The sequence below is a fragment of the Vicugna pacos genome, chromosome 13 (assembly GCF_048564905.1).
Source record: "Vicugna pacos chromosome 13, VicPac4, whole genome shotgun sequence".
Lineage (NCBI taxonomy): Eukaryota > Metazoa > Chordata > Mammalia > Artiodactyla > Camelidae > Vicugna > Vicugna pacos.
The window spans coordinates 37,172,567-37,192,413 of record NC_132999.1 but is presented as its reverse complement, the minus strand read 5'-3'; the positions used below and the strand labels follow the sequence as shown (position 1 = coordinate 37,192,413).

At 36.0% G+C, this 19,847-nt stretch overlaps 1 protein-coding gene across 6 annotated transcripts in view; it reads right to left on the bottom strand.

The window, feature by feature from the left end:
• FOXJ3 (forkhead box J3) overlaps positions 1-19,847 on the bottom strand; it is a 126,470-nt gene that overhangs the window by 62,550 nt on the left and 44,073 nt on the right. For 5 of the 6 annotated variants that reach the window (XM_072974650.1, XM_006215838.4, XM_072974648.1 and 2 more), the window contains exons 3-4: positions 14,364-14,688; positions 4,536-4,610 (exon numbers count right to left, since the gene is read on the bottom strand). In XM_072974650.1, coding sequence (XP_072830751.1) covers positions 4,536-4,610; positions 14,364-14,688 — 400 coding nt within the window. Of the gene's footprint in view, positions 1-4,535; positions 4,611-14,363; positions 14,801-19,847 lie in introns of all 6 variants that reach the window. The other variant, XM_072974651.1, reaches the window with a different exon arrangement.

Genomic DNA, 19,847 nt, shown 5'->3' with positions numbered 1-19,847 from the left:
TACATTTTTTTTAATAAATAAAATGACCAAAACAGGATACCAACAAATAATAGACAATTTACAAATATATACAAAATAATACTAATGTTGTCAAAAAAGAATACCTTTTGAATAAAAGCAGTCAGTCAACTATGTTACGGTCTCTTATACTATGGCAGAGGACAGGAGGAGAAAATAATCACAATCTCAGAACTTCCAAAAGTTAATTCTCTAGCAGTGAGTTTAAAGACATCGATCTTCACAGCCAATGAGTCTTTACAACCTCCCCATCCTAGGCAAGAAAAAGCTTTCAAATAACAAAAAGCTCTTCTTACTATGAATTCACTGTAGTTATCTCTCCCAGGCCACACAGGCAGGTGGCCTTCAGGGGTCTTAAAACTTCTTAGCTACCATCTTAGTTCTACTGGAGACAACTGCTGTTGTTTAATTATGCAAATCGTTGAAACTACTTCTTAAAATCTCTTATTTCCTTTAAGTCAAGGTATTTTCCTGAGCTAGAGAAGAGGGAAGGTTGAGAAAAAATTCAGCTGGAAAGCAAAGAAAGAAACTCTATTTGTTAAAAACTTAATTTAGTTGATAAGATTTGTCTTTCCATAATGTGAGCAAAATATTTACCTTCAAGATAATTAACAGGCATGTGTGAATTGTAGAATAAGACAATTTTCATCAAAAAAAAATTAGATAAAAAAGCCAGACAAAAATAACAGAAAATAAAGCCAATGATAAGAGAGGAGATAAAAAATTAAAAAACAAACAAACAAACAAACCAGACTGCAGGATACAGAAACAGGGCCATAATCAAGGGAAAAGAAAATAGAATTCTGTCCCCAAAAAAGCAGGAGAGTTATAGATGCAAAATATAATTTCATTTGGTTTGTGTTTCTTTTTAAAGAAAGTAATAATGTGGCTGTTTGAATTTAGTTTGAGTGAACAGAGGAAAATGAATTTCAGACCATCAATGTACATAAGAGAGTATCAAATATTAAAGACTTTTATGGCAAAAGCTTCTAGAAAATAAAGGATTAAGTCAAGAATAAATCGCCATATAAAAGCACCTGTAATTCAGCAATATTTTTCATGTTTAAGCTTCCACATCTCTGTGGTAATATACTGAACAGAGAGCTATACCATAAAAATACGAGGAGGATGACACTGTATGAGCTACTTCTATCTCTACCTCTTGGATCCATCTAGATCATGGCAGTAGCTAGTAAAATCCTAAGGGGTTAAAATCCACCCATTACCCAAGACCAAAAACTACTCCCACCCCACCTTGGCTCAATGGTTTTCTCCCACTGTGGTGAGGGTGGTTTTGGAAAAGCTCCTCAAATGCCAGGAAACACTGTAATACAAAAAGAAAAAACACTTCATAAGTACCAAAACTTAAACATTTTGGCCTCCCTTTCAAGGAAGACTGGTATAGTGGAAAAAGCACCAGCCTAGGAACCAAAAAACCAATTGTTTTCTGTTTGTTCCGCATTCATTCTAAGATGTTTGCTGTACTCCAGGGGACTTGGTGGAAAGGCAACAAACACTCTCTATTAAGGGTTACTAAAATTGTAGAATATATGCCAGAAACTGCTGACGGCCATCTCTGCCACAAACTTATTTGAAAATGAAGCCATCAGAGAAGCTAGCAGAACTAAGGGATATAAAGAGACATTCCTGGTGATACGATTAAAAATCAGGCTCCAGTTCCAGTTCTTCCTACAGACATATTTCTCTCTTAAGTTGGTCTGTAATAGGTGTCTGTGACTTTCAAGTAAGTCTGGCCAATACAGTTGGGTTCTAATTCCACATAAGCGCTTGGGAAAGTCATTGAAGACCTTATTTCCTCTACTATAAAATGGGCAAGATTTGAGGTTTTCAAAACTTTTTTTAGGCTATAGAATTTTTTTAAACAAAAATCTTATTTTTGTATCAAAATCTAAAATGGTTTTATTCATAGAAATATTATTTTATGAGATCAGATTTACAACATTTACTTCTGATCAAAATCAGTAAGAACACCAGGTATTTAAATCTCACCTTGAGACTGAAAACAAAAATGACTCTATCAGTATAAATGTACTTCGTAAGATCAAATCTATGATACTTACTATTACGACCAAGACCAATGACGTGTTTTGATAAAAATCAAACTTTAAAATTAGAGACTAATGGTAAAAGTTGAAAGCTTTTATTAACCTCCCAGGATTCAATTTATTTCTATACTTTGTTTCGGTTACACAGTAGTAAGACAATCCTGATTCAACAAGAATAGTTGCAAAGAAAACATGTTTTCCACATCTACCTTACCCCATGACATTATTTAATTAACGATGGAGAAAAGCTTTTAAGTTCTGCATAAAAGAAACCCTAACAGCACAAGTTTTTAAAAAACAGGTCTCTAATTGGTTAAAATTTAGTATATAACATAGCTAAGCATTCATGGGGTTTTTTTTTTTAATGATTTTAAACCTCATTTAAAAATTAAGCCTGAACCAAATATTTACAGATTCCAATTAGTACCTTCATAGAACTCTAATAAAAATAGATAATCTCTAAACTCTGTTAAGATTTTTAGTCAGACTCACTGACCATCGGAAACTACAATGAAGCAAATATAAAAAGTTATACTTTTTTTTTTAAATAAGCCTGCTTTAAAGGAAAAATGAATTTCACCAATTCCTATTCACTATCTTGGAGTTATGAACACAGATAAATAATAAACTGGGTCAAATAAAAAGACTATTACAATAATCTGTTCAGTCTTACTGAGAACCAACTTGATGAGGCAGATCATACAAGGTGCTATAAAACATTTATTAATTAAGAGTGCATGCTTTACAATAGAGATGAATAACTCTCCATGTCTAACTTCAAGAAGTTAACCATCTAACAGCAGATACAGTAGAGCTGACCTTGAACAACACAGGTTTGAACTGCACGGGTCCACGTATATATACATAGATTTTTTTTTCAATAGTAAATACTACAGTATTACACAATCTGCAGTTGGTCGAATCCAGGGATGGCAAAACTGTGGATATACAAGAATGTGTATAACAAGGGCTGACTCTAAGTTATACTGGAATTTTCAACTGTGTAGAGATCAGCGCCTCTAATTCACACATTGTTCAGGAGTCAATTATACATTCATTCAACAAGAGTGTCTCCTCAGTGCCACTCTGTATGCAACTGGGGCTAAAAAGTGAACAATATATACATTACCCCACCTTCGTGAGTTCAGACTTCAACCTACAGGTGGTAGATAACCAATGAGGATTTTAAACAAAGAGAGCATATGATTAGGTTAACATTTTGAAAGATGGCTGGCTACTATAAATCGGAAATAGTAAGCCTCAAGATAGAAAGACCAGTTAGGAGCTACTACCATGATGACAAAGTAACAGGAACTCAAAAGAGGAAACAATAAACTCAGCTTAAGTATGTGGGGGAAAAAAGCTTCAGAGGGTAATGTTGCAGCTCAATCTTAAAAGACATAGGTCAGACACGTAGAAGGAGTTTGCACACTAAGAGAAAACCATATGCAAGGCACGTTTGGGAAACGTCAAGTAGTTCCTCACAGTCACGTTGAATGAGGTGAAATCATAGCTAGAAATGAAGATCAAGGAAAAGATAGTAAAGGATATTTTATAGCAAATAAACATCTCCAGGACACTGGGGAGTGCTTTTAAGCAGTGTGATAACATGACGTGGCTTACATTTTAGAAAAATTCTTCCAGGGACAGTAGCCTAAAAAAGATGACAAGAAGTCTAACCAGCCAAACAAGGATGGGTACCTGCCAACAGATACATCGTCTCAAAGTCTTAATCTCACTAATAATTTATCATGACAATCAAATATGGTCCAAGCAAGTACTCTGAGCTTTAGAAACCAAGCAACTAGTACCACAACTAGTTAAGGTCACAATGTAGTTGACATTGCTTTGAAACAAAAAACGGGAAGTTTCTGCAGATAAAATACTAAAAATGTGACAGTGGCAGAAGATAAATGAAATGAAGAGGAAAAAACAACTGAGAAAATAAGGAAATAACAGAAACAATTTTGTTTCAGGATAAGAATTATTTCCACTTGTCAATTACACACAGATTCACATCTGATATATAATAACTCATAAGCTGTGGTTCCAACAAGCAATTCAAAAACCAAATTTAATTTAATACATATTAAGAAAATAATTACCAAACAAAAACTACATTAGAAACAGCAAACTGTAACAGAAGACCAGCTCTACACTAGCTAGCTTCTCACTGCTTAAAAAGAAAGTTCTCCCTGTTTGGCTGGTCCTTGAAGCATACCAACTATAATGAGGTGAGGTGAGGTGAGGTGAGGTGAGGTGAGGTAGGGTGGCTGGCGTGAAAGAGGACAGGCTATTTCACAAAGGTTCCTGATCAGTCAACTGAACAAGTTCTTGAAGGCTTTCATTCCAATTCTTTTTCTTTATATAACAGATATAACTCAAGATTCATGCATGCCAACAGATACAATGAACAATTCAATTAATTTATCTTAAGAAAATGAATCCTACCTTTCCAGGGTCATCCTTGGATCGAGGCACTTTAAGGAAACACTTGTTAAGCGACAGATTGTGCCGTATGGAATTCTGAAATTAAAAAAGAAAGCCAAGCCATAGGATCATTGGTCCAAAAACCAAAACCCACCTTAAAAAATAGAAGCAGAAACCTAAGTACCTCTATGCACCTAAATACAATTACAAATGAAATAAGCTTTTAAAATGAGCTTCAAAATTAAACCTTTCTGATTTTCAAATTACAACTGCTGCAAAGTAAAGTAGTTACCTGTAAAGACAGTTTCTAGTGTATTTTACAAAACTCCAAATAATGGAATCTATGTCCCATTTTAAAAGTTTAAGACCTTTTAACGATGCATGATGTCTATAATTATCTTAAATATTAAATACCAAATATAAAATTATATGCATATTTTGATTTTAATTGTGATATGTATTTATTAGTTTATTTATTCTTGGAAACCAACCAGAATGCAAAATGCTAAGAGTTATTCTACATGGAATTATAGGTGATGATTATTTTCCTCTTTCTACTTTTCTGCAATGTTCAAATGATCTACAAGGCACACATGTGTTACCACTATTTAATGAGTTAAAAGTTTTAAACAAAAAAACTCCACTGCTCCATTACAAGAGCATATAAAAGCCAATTAGGTTCTCACTACAGTATGTAAGAAAGAAAACCACATGGGAAGACACTGGCTACAGAAGCCAGTAAGAACATCAGATTCCTGGACGTAGCAGGAGAGAACAAACAACACAGATGGAAGGACTTAGAGACCTGGAGAATCTGTGAAATAGGGTATCTTTTCATGAGTAAGTAGGACTGTGCCACAAGTTTTACAGAAGACACCCAAAGGCAACTTATTTTTAATAAAATGCTCCAAAATTTATTCCATAATTTTGTTTCTTCCAAAATGGCCAGGTATTTGGTGGAGGGGCTCCAAATGCATTTAGCCACCACTTAGAATTGGGGGGGGTGTCATTTTTTGGCTTAATGTCATTTTATTTTTATATAAAATTTAAAACTTTAACAATGCCTACAGTAAAATTTGCCTTTCATGGGGGCAATACTGGGATTAAAGAAGTTTTTAAAATATGACCAGAGAACATAAATTAAGCCTATTTTATTACCACATCAATTTAAAACTTATGAATGGTAGTTCCATCTCTGCTTGGAATGTAAACAGCTACACAGACTGATGATCCCTCCCAAACAATGAGAAACCAATGGGTAAATCAAAAAAAAAAAAAAAAGCCTATTTTTGAGCCACATCTGAGAACTAACGTTGCAAGGCAGCCCAACAAACGAAATTCCTGAGAGGGACAAGCCCATATTCTAGGAGAAAGGGGACAAACTGTCTCACATTTTAAAAGAATACGGGAGAAAGAGATGGCCACCATCCAAGTCCCCAAGAAATCAGCTAAAATTTAAAAGGTCAATCATGAGCTAATGTATCAGTTTAGAGCAAAAAGGGCCCCAGACAGAAGGGAAGTTTCCACTCAATCTCAAGCTCAAAAAGAAGCTCTTGGGCCTTCACCACATGCTCACAAGAATGACTTGGGGTAGGAAGGAGACCAAAGAAAGTCTCCTTTGTGGTACGTGCAGGAAGGAGATAACTGATGGCCACAGAGGGAGACAAAGGCACATCATCTTTTATAGAGCTTACAAAGCAAAAACCTTAAGTTTGAGATAGCGGCAGCAAAATCTCTCACCCATAGTGTTCGGGTAAAGATTGCTTCTGAGAGAAGAATGGACCGAAAACCCTTCTGCCTCTAGGGAAGAATAGGAAAGACTTTCTCAAGACACAGGCAAACACCTACAGCTGATGTAGGAAGGGTAGAAGCAAAATCCTTTCACCTCTAGGAAAAGTGTCAGAAACTATCCAGGGGCCAGGATCCTACACCAATGCTGAGGTGGAGGTTGGCTCCAGCTGGGAAGGAGGCAAGAAACTCCCACCCGACGTAAGTACAGATAAACAAAGCTAATCTGGCTGAGGGAAAGAAATACTGAAAAAGCCCCACCTCAAGTCCAAGGACCTGAGGAAGACTAAGTCTGGATCAAAACAACAGGAAAAAAAAAAGAAAAAGAAAAAACAAAAACCAAAAAGACTCAGCCTCTATCACAAGCCTAGCAGTGAAAAACAAGTAATAACCCATGATAGAGGAGGGGCAGGAGCATGGAGAGACCCCCATTTGTAACAAAGTGACAGAGACAACTAAAATCTAAAGAGAAAGCAGGAAAATTGAGAAAACCCTACAGCATCCAAGCCTGCCAGCTCCAAGCACAAGGTAACAAAAGTCTACTCCTGGAGGAATGTAAAGTCTGTGCTACAGTAAAGGTAAAGACACCAATAACAAAACACAAATCCAGCTCAATTACTGATAGAGTAATTCAGCTCCCGATACAAATGGCCTGAGAAAAGAGATGCTTGTCCATTTACAAATATGAGTACTACTTAACTCTATCTCTACCATTCTTCTATACATGTATCTGTCACTCAGTCAAAAATTGCAAGATACTTGGAAAAACAAGGGAGGAAAAATCCACTGTCAAGAGATAAAGTAATCAACAAACCCAACTGAGGGATGACTTAGGTGTTAGATGTCTATCAGACAAGAACTTTAAAACAAACTGACTAATATGTTCAAGCACCAAGTAGAAAAAAGTGGACAACCCACATAAAGATTTGGGGAATTTCAACTGAGATATGTAAACTCTGTTTTAAGAGTCAACTGTAAGAATTAAGAAATAAGAATCAAATATAAATGACAAGACTTTTCTTTTAAAAAAACATGATCAAAGATAAAGAATTCCCTAAATGGCTCATCAGTAGACTGGACACAACTAGGGAAAGGCTCAGATACCTTGAAATTATCCAAACTAACACACAGCATGCAGGCAGGCACACATTCACCCCAAAAAATAAATAAAATCATCCAAGAACTGTGGAACAATACATGCAATGAGTCCCAGAAGCACTAATGAAAAAGAATGGGGCAAAAGAAAAATGTGAAAATGTAACAGCCAAGAATCTCCCTAAAATAATGCAAGACATCAAATCACAGATGCAAACATTTCAGAGAACATCAAGCAGAAGGAATTAAAAATCCACACACCTACATTTATTATAGTCAAAATGCTGAAAATCAAAATGAAGAGAACATCTTATAGGCAACAAGAGAAAAAAAGATAATGTACAGAGGAATGAAGATAAGAATTATAGCAGATATCTCAAAAACTATGCAAGTAAGAAGACAACAAAGTGACATTTTAAAAACACTTGAAGAAAAAATCAATTCTATATGCAGTAAAAATATCTCTCAAAAATGAAGGCAAAATAAAGACTTTCAGACAAACAAAAGCTGAAAGAAATCTTTTCTCAGCCACTGTGGAAAACAGTATGGAGATTCCTCAAAAGACTAGGAATAGACTTACCATATGACCCGGGAATCCCACTCCTGGGCATACATCCTAAAGGAACCCTACTTCAAAAAGACACCTGCACCCCAATGTTCATAGCAGCACTATTCACAATAGCCAAGACATGGAAATAGCCTAAATGTCCATCAACAGATGACTGGATAAAGAAGATGTGATATATTCATACAATGTAATATTATTCAGCCTTAAAAAATGACAACATAATGCCATTTGCAGCAACACAGATGTCCCTGGAGAATTCTAAGTGAAGTAAGCCAGAAAGAAAAAGAAAATTACCATATGAGATCACTCATATGTGGAATCCAAAAAGAAAGAGAGAAAGACAGAAAGAGAGGAAGAGAGGAAGAGAGAGAGAGAGAGAGAGAGAGAGAGAAAGAAAGAAAGAAAGAAAGAAAGAAAGAAAGAAAGAAACAAAGAAACAAAGAAACAAAGAAGAAAAGAAAGAAGGAAAAGAGAAGAAAAGGAAAGACAAGACAAGACAAGACAAGAAAAAGACAAATGAACATAATACAAAACAGAAACAGACTCACAGACATAGAATACAAACTTGTGGTGCCAGGGGGAAGGGGGGTGGAAAGGGACAGACTGGGAGTTCAAAATTTGTAGATACTAACAGGTGTATATAGAATAGATAAGATTACATTGTATAGCACAGGGAAATATATACAAGATCTTGTGGTAGCTTACAGTGAAAAAGAATGCGACAATGAATATATGAATGTCCATGTATAACTAAAAAATTGTGCTCTACACTGGAAATTGACACAATATTGTAAACTGACTATAAGTCAATAAAATAAAATTTTAAAATAATTAATTAATTAATTTTAAAAAGAAAGAAAGAAAGAAATCTTTTCTAATACTGCCAGTTGGCTGGCAATGTTATAAGGAAGTTCTTCAGGCAGAAGTATGATACTAAATGGAAACCTGGATCTACGAAAAAGAAATGAAGAGTTCCAGAAATTGTGAAAATGAAGGCAAATTTTAAAAACCATTGTCGCTTATTTAATATGCCTTTAAAAGGTATCTATCTAAAGCAAATATTGTAATTTATTATAGGGTTTTTAACATGTAAAAGTAAAATGTACAACAACATTAACATAAAGATTGAGTCAGGGGAATTAGCAGTACAGCTGATCCTTGAACAACACGGTTTTGAACTGCACAGGCCCCACTTATACACAGATTTTTCCCCTAATAAATATGTACTAGTACAATCTGAAGTTGGTTAAGTCCATGTATGCAGAACCATGAATATGGAAGGCCAACTGTAAAGTTATATGCAAATTCTCTACTTTACCCATGAATTTCCAACTGTGCAGGGGTCAGCAGCCCCTATTCTCCAAGCTGTTCAAGGGTCAACTATATATGGTTTATAAAGTTCTTACACTATTTATAATATGGTGTATTTGAAGGTAGAGTATGATAAGTTAAAGATGTGTGTGGTAAACCCTAGAGTAATCGCTTCCTAAAACAAAATTTAGGAAGAGGTAAAACTAATGAAATAACAGTGAAGATAAAATGGAATCATAAAAAGATACTCAGCCCAAATCCAAAAAGAAGAGAAAAAGAAAGAACTAATCAGGAAAACTGGTGTTCATCTACCCACCTAAAAAGTTCAAGATGGGGAAAAAACAAAACTAAGATGGTCAGAAGAAGAAATCAGTATGATCATATTTTCTAGACAGCTTCAGGGAAAGAACAGATCTCTACTTGGGTCTTCCTCCTTTTGCTTAGGTGCTGGCAGCCTAGGCAATCTCACCTACAGCCATGGCTTCAGTGACCATGTGTCACGCTTAAATCTATCCAGATCTCCAGACTTTTCTCTTGAGTTCACATGTATTTTCAACAATGTACTAGACATCTCAGAAACACCTCCAACTCAACATGTTTAAAACTAAACTCAATCTTTATCCCCAGTGTGATCTTCTTCCACTTTTCCCTTCTCAGTTTACTGCTCCAATCAGATATCTGTAAGACATCTTTGACTCCTCCCTCCTCATCACTATCTAAAGAAAATCTATCACCAAACTTTGTAAGTCTACTTTGGATCTACTTACCTAACTCCATCTCTTCTATTACTCTCTCAGTCCAGGAGACCAGTCTCACCAAAACTAGTACAACAGCTTCCTAACTAGTATCCACTCTCCACCTTCCTATCCTTGCCCATCCTCTACCATTCTCCAGCCAACAGGCACCTCTTCACAAAGCAAATCTGACGTTATTGCTTCACTTAAAACCTCTCAATAACTTCCCATTGCACTTATGATAAAATTCAAAATCCTTAAAGCCTCTGCAAGACTTCATGATCTGACCCTACTTTGCTGTCTAAACTCATCCCCTCCAATGTTCTCACTCACTCCACTTATTGCTCCCTCTGCAAAAATTATTGCCTCCAGCTTTACTCCATTCCCTTCACCTAAGTCTACTCAACTTTCCATTCATTCTTGTTTTAAATGTCAGTTCTTTAGGGAAGTCCTTTCTCACTTTCATACATTATTAGGTTAGGCCAAGTGTGGATTTCTCACCACACTTGCAATTATCATTTAATGGTCTTCCTCTTCCATATTTTATTCTATATCAAAATGTAAGTAGGCTCCATGAGGGTAGGGACCTTGTCCATCAATTCAGAACCTAGAATACAATGCTTTTCATATGGTAATCACAAATCTACTGGGAAAAAAACACCAAAAGCATACTTAGAAAATAAAAACAGCCAGAGAGATATGCAAGCCAAGACATGTATTTACAACACACAGTGAAGAAAAGAGACCTCACAACTTGGGGAGATGTTACCTCTAACAACCCTGAGAAAAGTAGCTGGGAGAGCAGACGTAGAGATAATTAAGATGGTCCAGGGTAAGCTGAAGTAAAATGGCCCAGGTTAAATAACTGATAACTGAATATTGGTTGGCCTTGAAAACCCCAACCTCAAAAGTAGTATCTCAAAAGTACAGTCTACTCATACTAGAATGACTTGAGATGAATTTTAATACAGACTCCTAGGCTCTGGGATGGCTATTTCAAAATCTCCGGAGCTGTGCCCCAGGAGTCTAAACTTTAAAAGCACTGTCATTGATTTTTATTGTAAACTTGAGTTTAAACTGGCACCTCTAATTCAAATCAACCACCACATTCCTTCCTATATCTCTCTTCTCCCACTGTGAGAGCCCTGATATCCCAAAACACTAATATATGTAGTCAACTGTTCTACCCTACCATGCACATAAAAGTGTTTCAGAATTGCTCCCAACTTCTTTTCTTAGGGTTACAGGAGACAAAGAGACTGCCTCTAGCAAAGCACCATTACCAAAGACAAATGCACTAAATAAAGTTTATGATTTCTTTCTAATTCTTTCAACTTAAGCATGCTGTTTTCAAAAGTTTCTTGAATTTTTCTTTCTATGTGATTATGTTATATATTTGATATAAGGCTTACTCATTTCAACTTACATTCAGCTTTAAGGTTCTCTTTTTTCATTCTTTTTGATTTCCTAACATTTTTTTGAATATATAAAACAATTACATGTTTCAAAACTCAAAACTAAAAAAAAAAAAAGGTATAGTTAAAGGAGAAAATAAACCACCTTCCACTTGTTTCCATTTGAAGTGCTCAAAATACTTCTATGTTCACAAAAATAAAGTTAAAAGAAATCATGGCAAGTTCTAGGCACCTAGATTGGGTGGAAGAAATTTTTTTAGAAGAGTAATTATGAAATAACAATCCCTCGAAATATTAAAGGTCTGCCCAAAGCAACAGATTAGACCAGGTTAGATTAGTCTCCTTGGCATATCTTTTAGTTCTAAAAAGCAACATCATCCTTCTCTACCTATTCCCATTTTTCCCTTCCACTCGTCTTTCCTCATTATATACAAATCATGTATCTTCCAGATGAAACTGTATCACTATTTCTAAACCAGTTTCAGACCACAGCTTGGGTTGGCCAGCCACAAGAAATCCAGCAGACTGAATCTGGCACTCTCAGGTGGACTACACGAAACAAGGTCTCTGAACAAAAATCTGTAAGTTCTACAGTAGTGTTATTAATAAAACATGGGATAGCTCACAGAGAAAAAAATGTGACAATGAATATATATATGTTCATGTATAACTGAAAAATTGTGCTGAACACTGGAATTTGACACAACATTGTAAAATGATTATAAATCAATAAAAAATGTTTTAAAAAATACAGATAAAACATGGGAACACAAAAGATTAATTCTATAGGGAGAAGAGAGGTTACATGTGAGCTTAAAGAATAAACAGGATAATGCTAACCAGAAAAAGAGCAAAAGAGAGAAAGTCCAAAGACAAGTAAGAGAAAAACAAAAGAAAGATATCAAAGTGTTTGTTTCCAGGGACAGCTAACAGGCTGGAACAGGCAGAAAAAGAGTGTATGAGAGGGAACTAGCAGAAAATAAAGCTAGGAAATAAAGCTGGGACCAGGATTCAGGCTTTTATTCAAACTGCATTTATTGAGGCTTACTAAATGGAAAAACTCTGCTAGGGCATGGAATAGAGTAAGAGATATAAAAAATTCCCTTCCCATACGGTACTTGATTATCTGACATGGTACACAGCACATCATCACAATAAATCAATAAATGTCTTTAACAAATATATTCAAACAAAAAAGACAAAGATGTTGAAACAGGAAAGGTTAAGAGACACAAGAGTAACTACCATCTGATGCCAGACCTAAAGCTCTATAAACCCCCTTCTTCCATATGCACATACACACATCCCACATAGCACACAACTGGTAACTCCTACATAAGAATATAAACATAACATGCACAGGCACAAAAGAAAGCTGAACTATTTGTTGTATAACATAAATTAGGTAGGTAACTAATTTGATGGTGCATCAGAAAATTTAGATCAGGAACTAGGGCTTCTTAAAGAAGTAGTTGATTCTAGGGCTAGAGCAGGAAAGGTACAAGATGAGCCTGGAACATCTTGTGGTGCCAAAAAAGTTTGAAAGTGCTGAACAAATAAAAGAATGGGGCCATATCAAAGGGCTCAGGAGGCAACCTCTAAGAGCTCCCAAAGGCAAAAGTAGTATCAATTTGAGCAACAAGTAACAACAGAACAAAAAAAATGAACATTCATGAGTGCATACTATTACAAATATATGATTGATTAGATAGATAGATAGATAGATAGACAGACAGACAGACAGATAGACAGATAGGAAAGAGGGGACATGCCTTCCTTACAGAGGAATCTCAATTAATTGAGGTGGAAGGAATGACGGAAAAGAGAAAATCACCATCAGAAAATAATATAAACTGCTATAATGATCTACTAATGAATGCTAAAATTAATGAACAAAAATTTAAGGAAAAAAAGGATCCTCACATGCCCTCAAAGTATCTCCCCAAAACATTCATAATTACAAAGTGATAAATACTAATTTTATAGTAGAGAAATCTAGCAGACATCATCTTAACCAAAGAACCAAGGTTAATATTACAGGAATAAGACATACTGATATTAAGTTCCTCCAATATGATACACAGAGAAGGGGACATCATCTCTGTATTTTTCTTTCCCAAAATGCATTACCTCAATCTAACTGAGAAAACATCAGATATATCCAAACTGAGAAATATTCTTCAAAATACCAGATACGCACTCTTCAAAAGTGTGAAGGTCATAAAAGACAAGAAAAGACTGAGGAACTGTTACAGGTGGGAGAAGACTACGGAGACATGATAAATGACAATTAAATCAATGCAGGATCCTAGATTAGATCCTGAATTGGACCCCAGAACATAAAAAGACATTTGTAGAAAAACTGGTGAAATCTAAATAAAGTCTGTAATTTACTCAGTTGCTAACAGTACTGTCTAGTCAAAGGTACTGTGTACTGACATTAATTTCTTAGTTTTGATAACAATACTGTGGTTATACGTTAACATAGAGGAAGTGGATGAAGGATACATGGGAACACTTTGGACTAATGTAATGCTTCAATAAACCTAAAATTTTCTAAAATAAAGTGTTTTTTCTTAATTTTGGATGATGACAACAGTATTAGTTGCTATACTATGTTGTGTTTTTACTTTAGACTTGCTATCAACTTAGGTGAACTGTGGGTATTGTTTTCCAGTGAATGCTACATTATCTCTGCTCCTAGTTTATGGTATTATGTCAGTTCTCTAACATAATAAAGCTCTAACAAATTAATATTCAGCCAAAAATAGAGTTAGTCACCTAATTAAAAGCATTTAATTTCCTTTTTGACATCCTCGAAATAACTAGTAATCAGAATTTCATCTTTAATTATGTCTCCACAAAGCTTTATCTTCAACAGAAGCCAATACTGTTATCATTTACATCATAAAAATAAAAATTTAAATAAAATCCTTACCTTCCAACCACTGCCAGCCTCTCTATAATATGGGAAGTTATCACAAATCCACTGGTAAATCTCACTTAGAGTCATTTTCTTTTTGGGTGAGCTATTAATTGCAAATGTAATGAGGCTGGCATAACTGTATGGAGGTTTCCCATCTTTGTGCTGTTGGACTTCTTCCTGGTCCAGGGTTGTATTTGGGTCAAGGAGTGCATTCTTCTTGGAAATTCCTGTTCCATGTGCATTTTGTGTAGCATCAGATTTTTGGATGGCCGCTCTCATGGTGAGCTGTGGTAACCAGTCCATAGATGTTAGGCTGCTCTCCAGTTCAGATGTCATCCTGAAGGTAAATAGACTCCTTAGTCAATATCAAGGAAAGAACCCCTGCTTCTCAAAATATCCAATATTCACAAATCTAGGAGTTCCAAAGTGAGGGAAAGCCTGAGTTACATCTGGAGGAAAAAGATTGAGTATATTAATGACAAAACCAAAAATTTTAGGGATCAACATTTCCAATCTTTTTTTCTTAATTTCTTCCTCTCCAAAACACAACAAATTTGGTTTTAAACTGTTTAAAAAATACATACAAACAAAATTATTCAGATACCAATTTTCTTAAAACAAAAACTGTCACTTTAAATAGGGCAACGGGATCACAGTATGAAAAAACCAGTCTGCAGTCCAGCTCTTTACTCACCAACACCACACGCCCTTTAAAAACTTAAGACTGTGTATCTGGCACTTCTTTTACACAAATTTTAGGGGAATCATACAAAAGAATAACAAAAGTAAAGTGTAGGCAAGAGGTCAGAGAAGTAACTGAGAAATAAGCACAGGAATTTGCATGGAGGAAAGAAGGTGAAGTTGAGCAGGTGGGAGGTAGGAAGAGTAAAGCAGGGTAGACAAGAATAGCAAGGAGACAAGCTAGCTGGGGGAGTTGACCGAAAAGAGGAATGCAAACTCAAGGACACCGACTAAAGAAAAGAGGAATAGGCAGTACCAGGCAGTTATGGTGGTGGTGGTTGTTTTTAAATGAGTCAAGGAACAAGCTTAAGAAAACTAAATAAAGATCTGGAAGTGCAGGATATAAGAGATCAAATCACAAATGGACAGAAAAGAAGCATTAAAAACTGGAGGACAGGCTTACAGAAACATCCAATGATCTGGATTCAGTAAGGTATTTCTCTCTCTAGGGCTAAAAAAATTCACACCATTACCACCAAAAGAAAAAAAAAAAGAAAAAACAAAGTTGCTAGGTTAACACATATTCCAGACGAGGAGGAAGCAGCTCTAAGAACGGAAGATAAAAATATAGAAACAAAGCTTGACACTTCACACTGAAATTGCTATCTTTCAGCAAAGGGTACAAACCTTCCTATCCTGGGATCAAAGAAGCAAGAATAGTGACCCTGACAATAAAGCAGAGAAGAATGAAAGACTTCTAAGTGATATAAAAATAAAGGGAAAAAAGAAAACAAAGTAAAAAACTTAAAGTACCTCAGTCAAAAGGAAAAATCTGCGGCTAAGAAAACCTTATATAGACTCCTCATCCCAAATGGCTGCAGGCAAAAAGCAACCTAGCGTATATGCTTAGGATATGAACTTCTGGGAGGCAGTTTAGAAATGATAAAGAACACAGGCTGTAAAGTCAGGCAGACCAGAGCTCAAGTATTTATTCTACCAGTTACTATCTGTAAGACTATGACAGTGTTAGTATCACTAAACCCATCTCACATGTAAAATGAAACAATAACAGTACCTACGCTTAAAATACTACTTTGAGAATTAAATGAGATAACATATGCACAGAAGAAATATTCAGTAAGTGTTAGTTAATAATATTACTCTAGGAATATCTTGGGAAGGTACTAATGAACTGTAAAGTTAACCAGATTAAGCAACAGCAATTATAACTCAAGAGACAGCCATGAGGATGCTATCTGCATTGCTGGTGGAATCCTATTATCTTCTTCCTCAGATATTCTGATCGACAGTTTTACATTTTACACTTTCCCAAATTCCCTCATCTCTACTGAATGCATTCCTCTGAAACCTGAACTTTAAATTCCTCTATACAAAACCTTAAGAGATCTTAAACTTACCATCCTGCTCTACAATCTCAGCCAGAAATGCTTGTTCCCAGCATGAAATAAGTTACAGAAACTTGTGGACTAAGGAGTCAAGATAATTTAAGATCACAGAATGTCAAAGAGATGGCAAAGTACCCTAGAGATTAGAGACCAATCTTTTCAATCTAAAGATGAAAAATTAAGGTCTACTGAAGTTAAAAACTTGCCCAAATTCAAACAAATAGTTAACAGTAGAACTAAAACCAGAGCTCAGATCTCCAGATGCCTATTTCAGTAATTTTTCTACCTTACCTCATCTGTAAACTAATAGTACCTACCTCACTGATATAAAGTACTCAGAACAGTTACTGGCAGATAGTAAATATTCAGTAATGTTAGCTACTGGTGGTAGTAGTGATAACAGTAGTTGCTACTATTATTATTCACATTTCATTCCATAAACATTGCTATTATTATACCATGATGTCATCCTATTTGCCTCAATTAAGCCTCCACCGAGTAGCTTTTTTTAAATTCCCAAAGCAGCATACATTTTCAAAGTTAACATAAAAGCACATTTCAAACTGGAATATAACTGATACTGCAGATGCTCCCTACTGAGAATTATCTTTAACTCTGTTTCCTTTCACCAGTGCCACCAGTAATGTCAACATACAATAAGCAGGTACTTAATACAAGTTATAACATTTAACAATAATTACACATGTGTACAAGGCTACTCTAGAGTAAAATTTTACATACACACTACACACACACAGAGCAATCTGTCCTCTAGGAACCAATTAGGAAGATCAAACACAAGGAAGAGCTGGAAAAGAGCTCTTGGTGCTATAATGATTCCGAAAAAGGTAGAGGACAACATGGGCTGCAGCCTTAAGAGGAAGAGAAGGAAGAACTTCAGTTAAGACTTAAAGAAAATTATTTTCTAAATAGGCTGGAAAGAAAACGGTACCTAGTCATCAAAGACATTATGAGGAAGAATTATTCCACTGTTGTGCTTATTTTCACCAGTTCTGCTACAGCAGATTTGAAGTATACTATAAAAATCTCTCTTAAATTTAAACTCTGAAGAAGTGGGGCTTCTGTTTTCTTAGCAGTTTGTTCAGTTTTCCATAGTCCTGGTTGTGAGGTCAAAAGTGCCTCCGCTGCTGCTGCTTAGGCTGGCCGCTGCAGTGAGTCTCCACTGAGAACACAGAAAATGACCACTGGATTTGGCCAGATCATTATTAACTTGAGAGAGAAACCTCTTAGTGGAATGGTGATGACAGAAGTCCACTTGTATAAGAGAACAGATGGTGGTCAATTTAAAAACAGCATGGAAGGCTCTGAGGAATCTGGTTATGGAAATCTGGTTAAGAAATGTCAGGCCCTCATTACCTCACCTCATTCCAAAAGCTTCCTAGCTGGCCTCCTAGGCTCTGATTTCTCACCACTCCTCCCTGCTAATCACCTCCAGAGTCCACGTACTCGAAGAGAAATCTGTCAGCACTGTCCCTTCATGTGACTGTGCCCCAAAACTTTCAACAGGTCCCCTTCTCCTATTATACTAAATCTGAACACCTCATTTTCAACTACTATATTTTTCATTAATCTTTTATTAATCCTTCTCTAAATTCCTAGAGCCATCATAACCTCAATTTGACTTTACATGCTGTTTCATACATCATAAGCTTCCTACCCTCACTCCCTTTTCCCCCACCTTCCCATTGAGGATAATGGCCATACACCAGTACTTCAGATGCTACCCAATACCATGCCAGGTACACAGTACCTGAAAAAATAACACAGTATTTGGATAAGGAGTAAGAGTCTTCCTTTCTGTAATGGCTTTTTCTTTTTACTCTGTCTATCTGGCTTCTACTTTTTCTCCAAGATTCAGACCAAACACCTCCCCTCCAGAAAGCCTAGTCAATCCACTCATCCCATCTTCCATCTCCTAAGTAAAACTAGATCCTATCCCCATACAATATAAATACTTCTATCACAAGACTTAACACAGAGTTAAATTATCTTTATCTATCTCTCTACCTGGAGACCATGAGCTTTTTGGAAGAAGGAACTTTCTTATTCTTTTATGTTCTCCCAATGCCTAGGAACATAGTAGTAGGTAAAGGGTCAATAAATGGTAGCTAAAAGACTGAAACAGTGACTATCCAATGAAGGTATGGGTGCGCTCCTCCCCAAACAAATGAGACCACATATGTTTAAAAGTAAAAGGAAGAAGTGAAAGAAAAAGAGGTCTCAATAGTATGAGGTTAAGGATAACCACAGGATCGAAGTCTTTTATAAATTAGTAAAAAGTATGGCTCAGAGGACAAACCGACAAGTAGCACTACACAGGAACAGAGAGAATTCTACTGGAAAAGCAGAGAAAAACGGGAAAATGGAAGCAAAGATAAGAAGATAATGTTACTTGTGGGAGAAAGCAAGGCATGAAGAATTTATGTCTGAAGTTCTTAAATCTATGATGGTATCTGTTGCTAAAAAGAATTTCCATGAGGAATTTTTTCTGCATAAAATGAAGAGGTAAACAGGATCAAGATACAACAATTTCACACTAAGTCATGACACAGCAGGGGTTTTAATCCCATTTTATGAATACTGCCATTGATGAATCCCAAATGTGCATTTTAGCTACTTTAGCACACTGCTTGGTCTTCCTCTGCAGCCTCCCTAACTGCTGAGAAGTGGCCAAGGCTTACTCAGAAAGTTTCCAAGTTTTCAACAGTTTTGAAAAGGTGGGAAATGGGTAGAGATATTGTTGGCTTTCCCAAATGGAGGTAAGAGGAAAACATCACAGAAATTAAAGAAATAAGAATAACGAAGGTAATGATGTAACTTACATATTCCTGAATCCTTCCCCTCTATTCCTAGCATTTGGCATTTTATCTCAAGACTTGGCATCATGTGAAAATTTGAGCAACTGGGAACTCAAAAGAAATCCTTGTAATTACCATTGCAATAATTCTGATCACATGCATCTCAGGGGGTCAATACACACACACACACACACCACACACACACATATATAATATATAATTCCAGTTACTGAGTCTCAGCACCCAAGGCAACCAGAAGCAAGGTCTATGGCAGAGACCACTAACCGCCACCTAATCACTGTTGTGAATACAATAGCTGTTGCTCCAGCAGTCATCTTGGACCATTAGGTCATCTCTGAGAATGGAAGCCACACATTGAGAATATGCAAGCAGAGAGAAGGGATCTGGGTTCCTGATTTTTCCATGAAGCAATTGTGAAGCTGCCATCCTATCCCTGAACTGCCTACCTTTCAGACTTTTTATGTATTTAAACTACTATAAAAAGATCTCTACCAGCAGGGGAATGCAATTCCTAACAAACATGGAATGTGGGACATGGAAGTGAAGTGATACAAGTAATAGGACCTAAA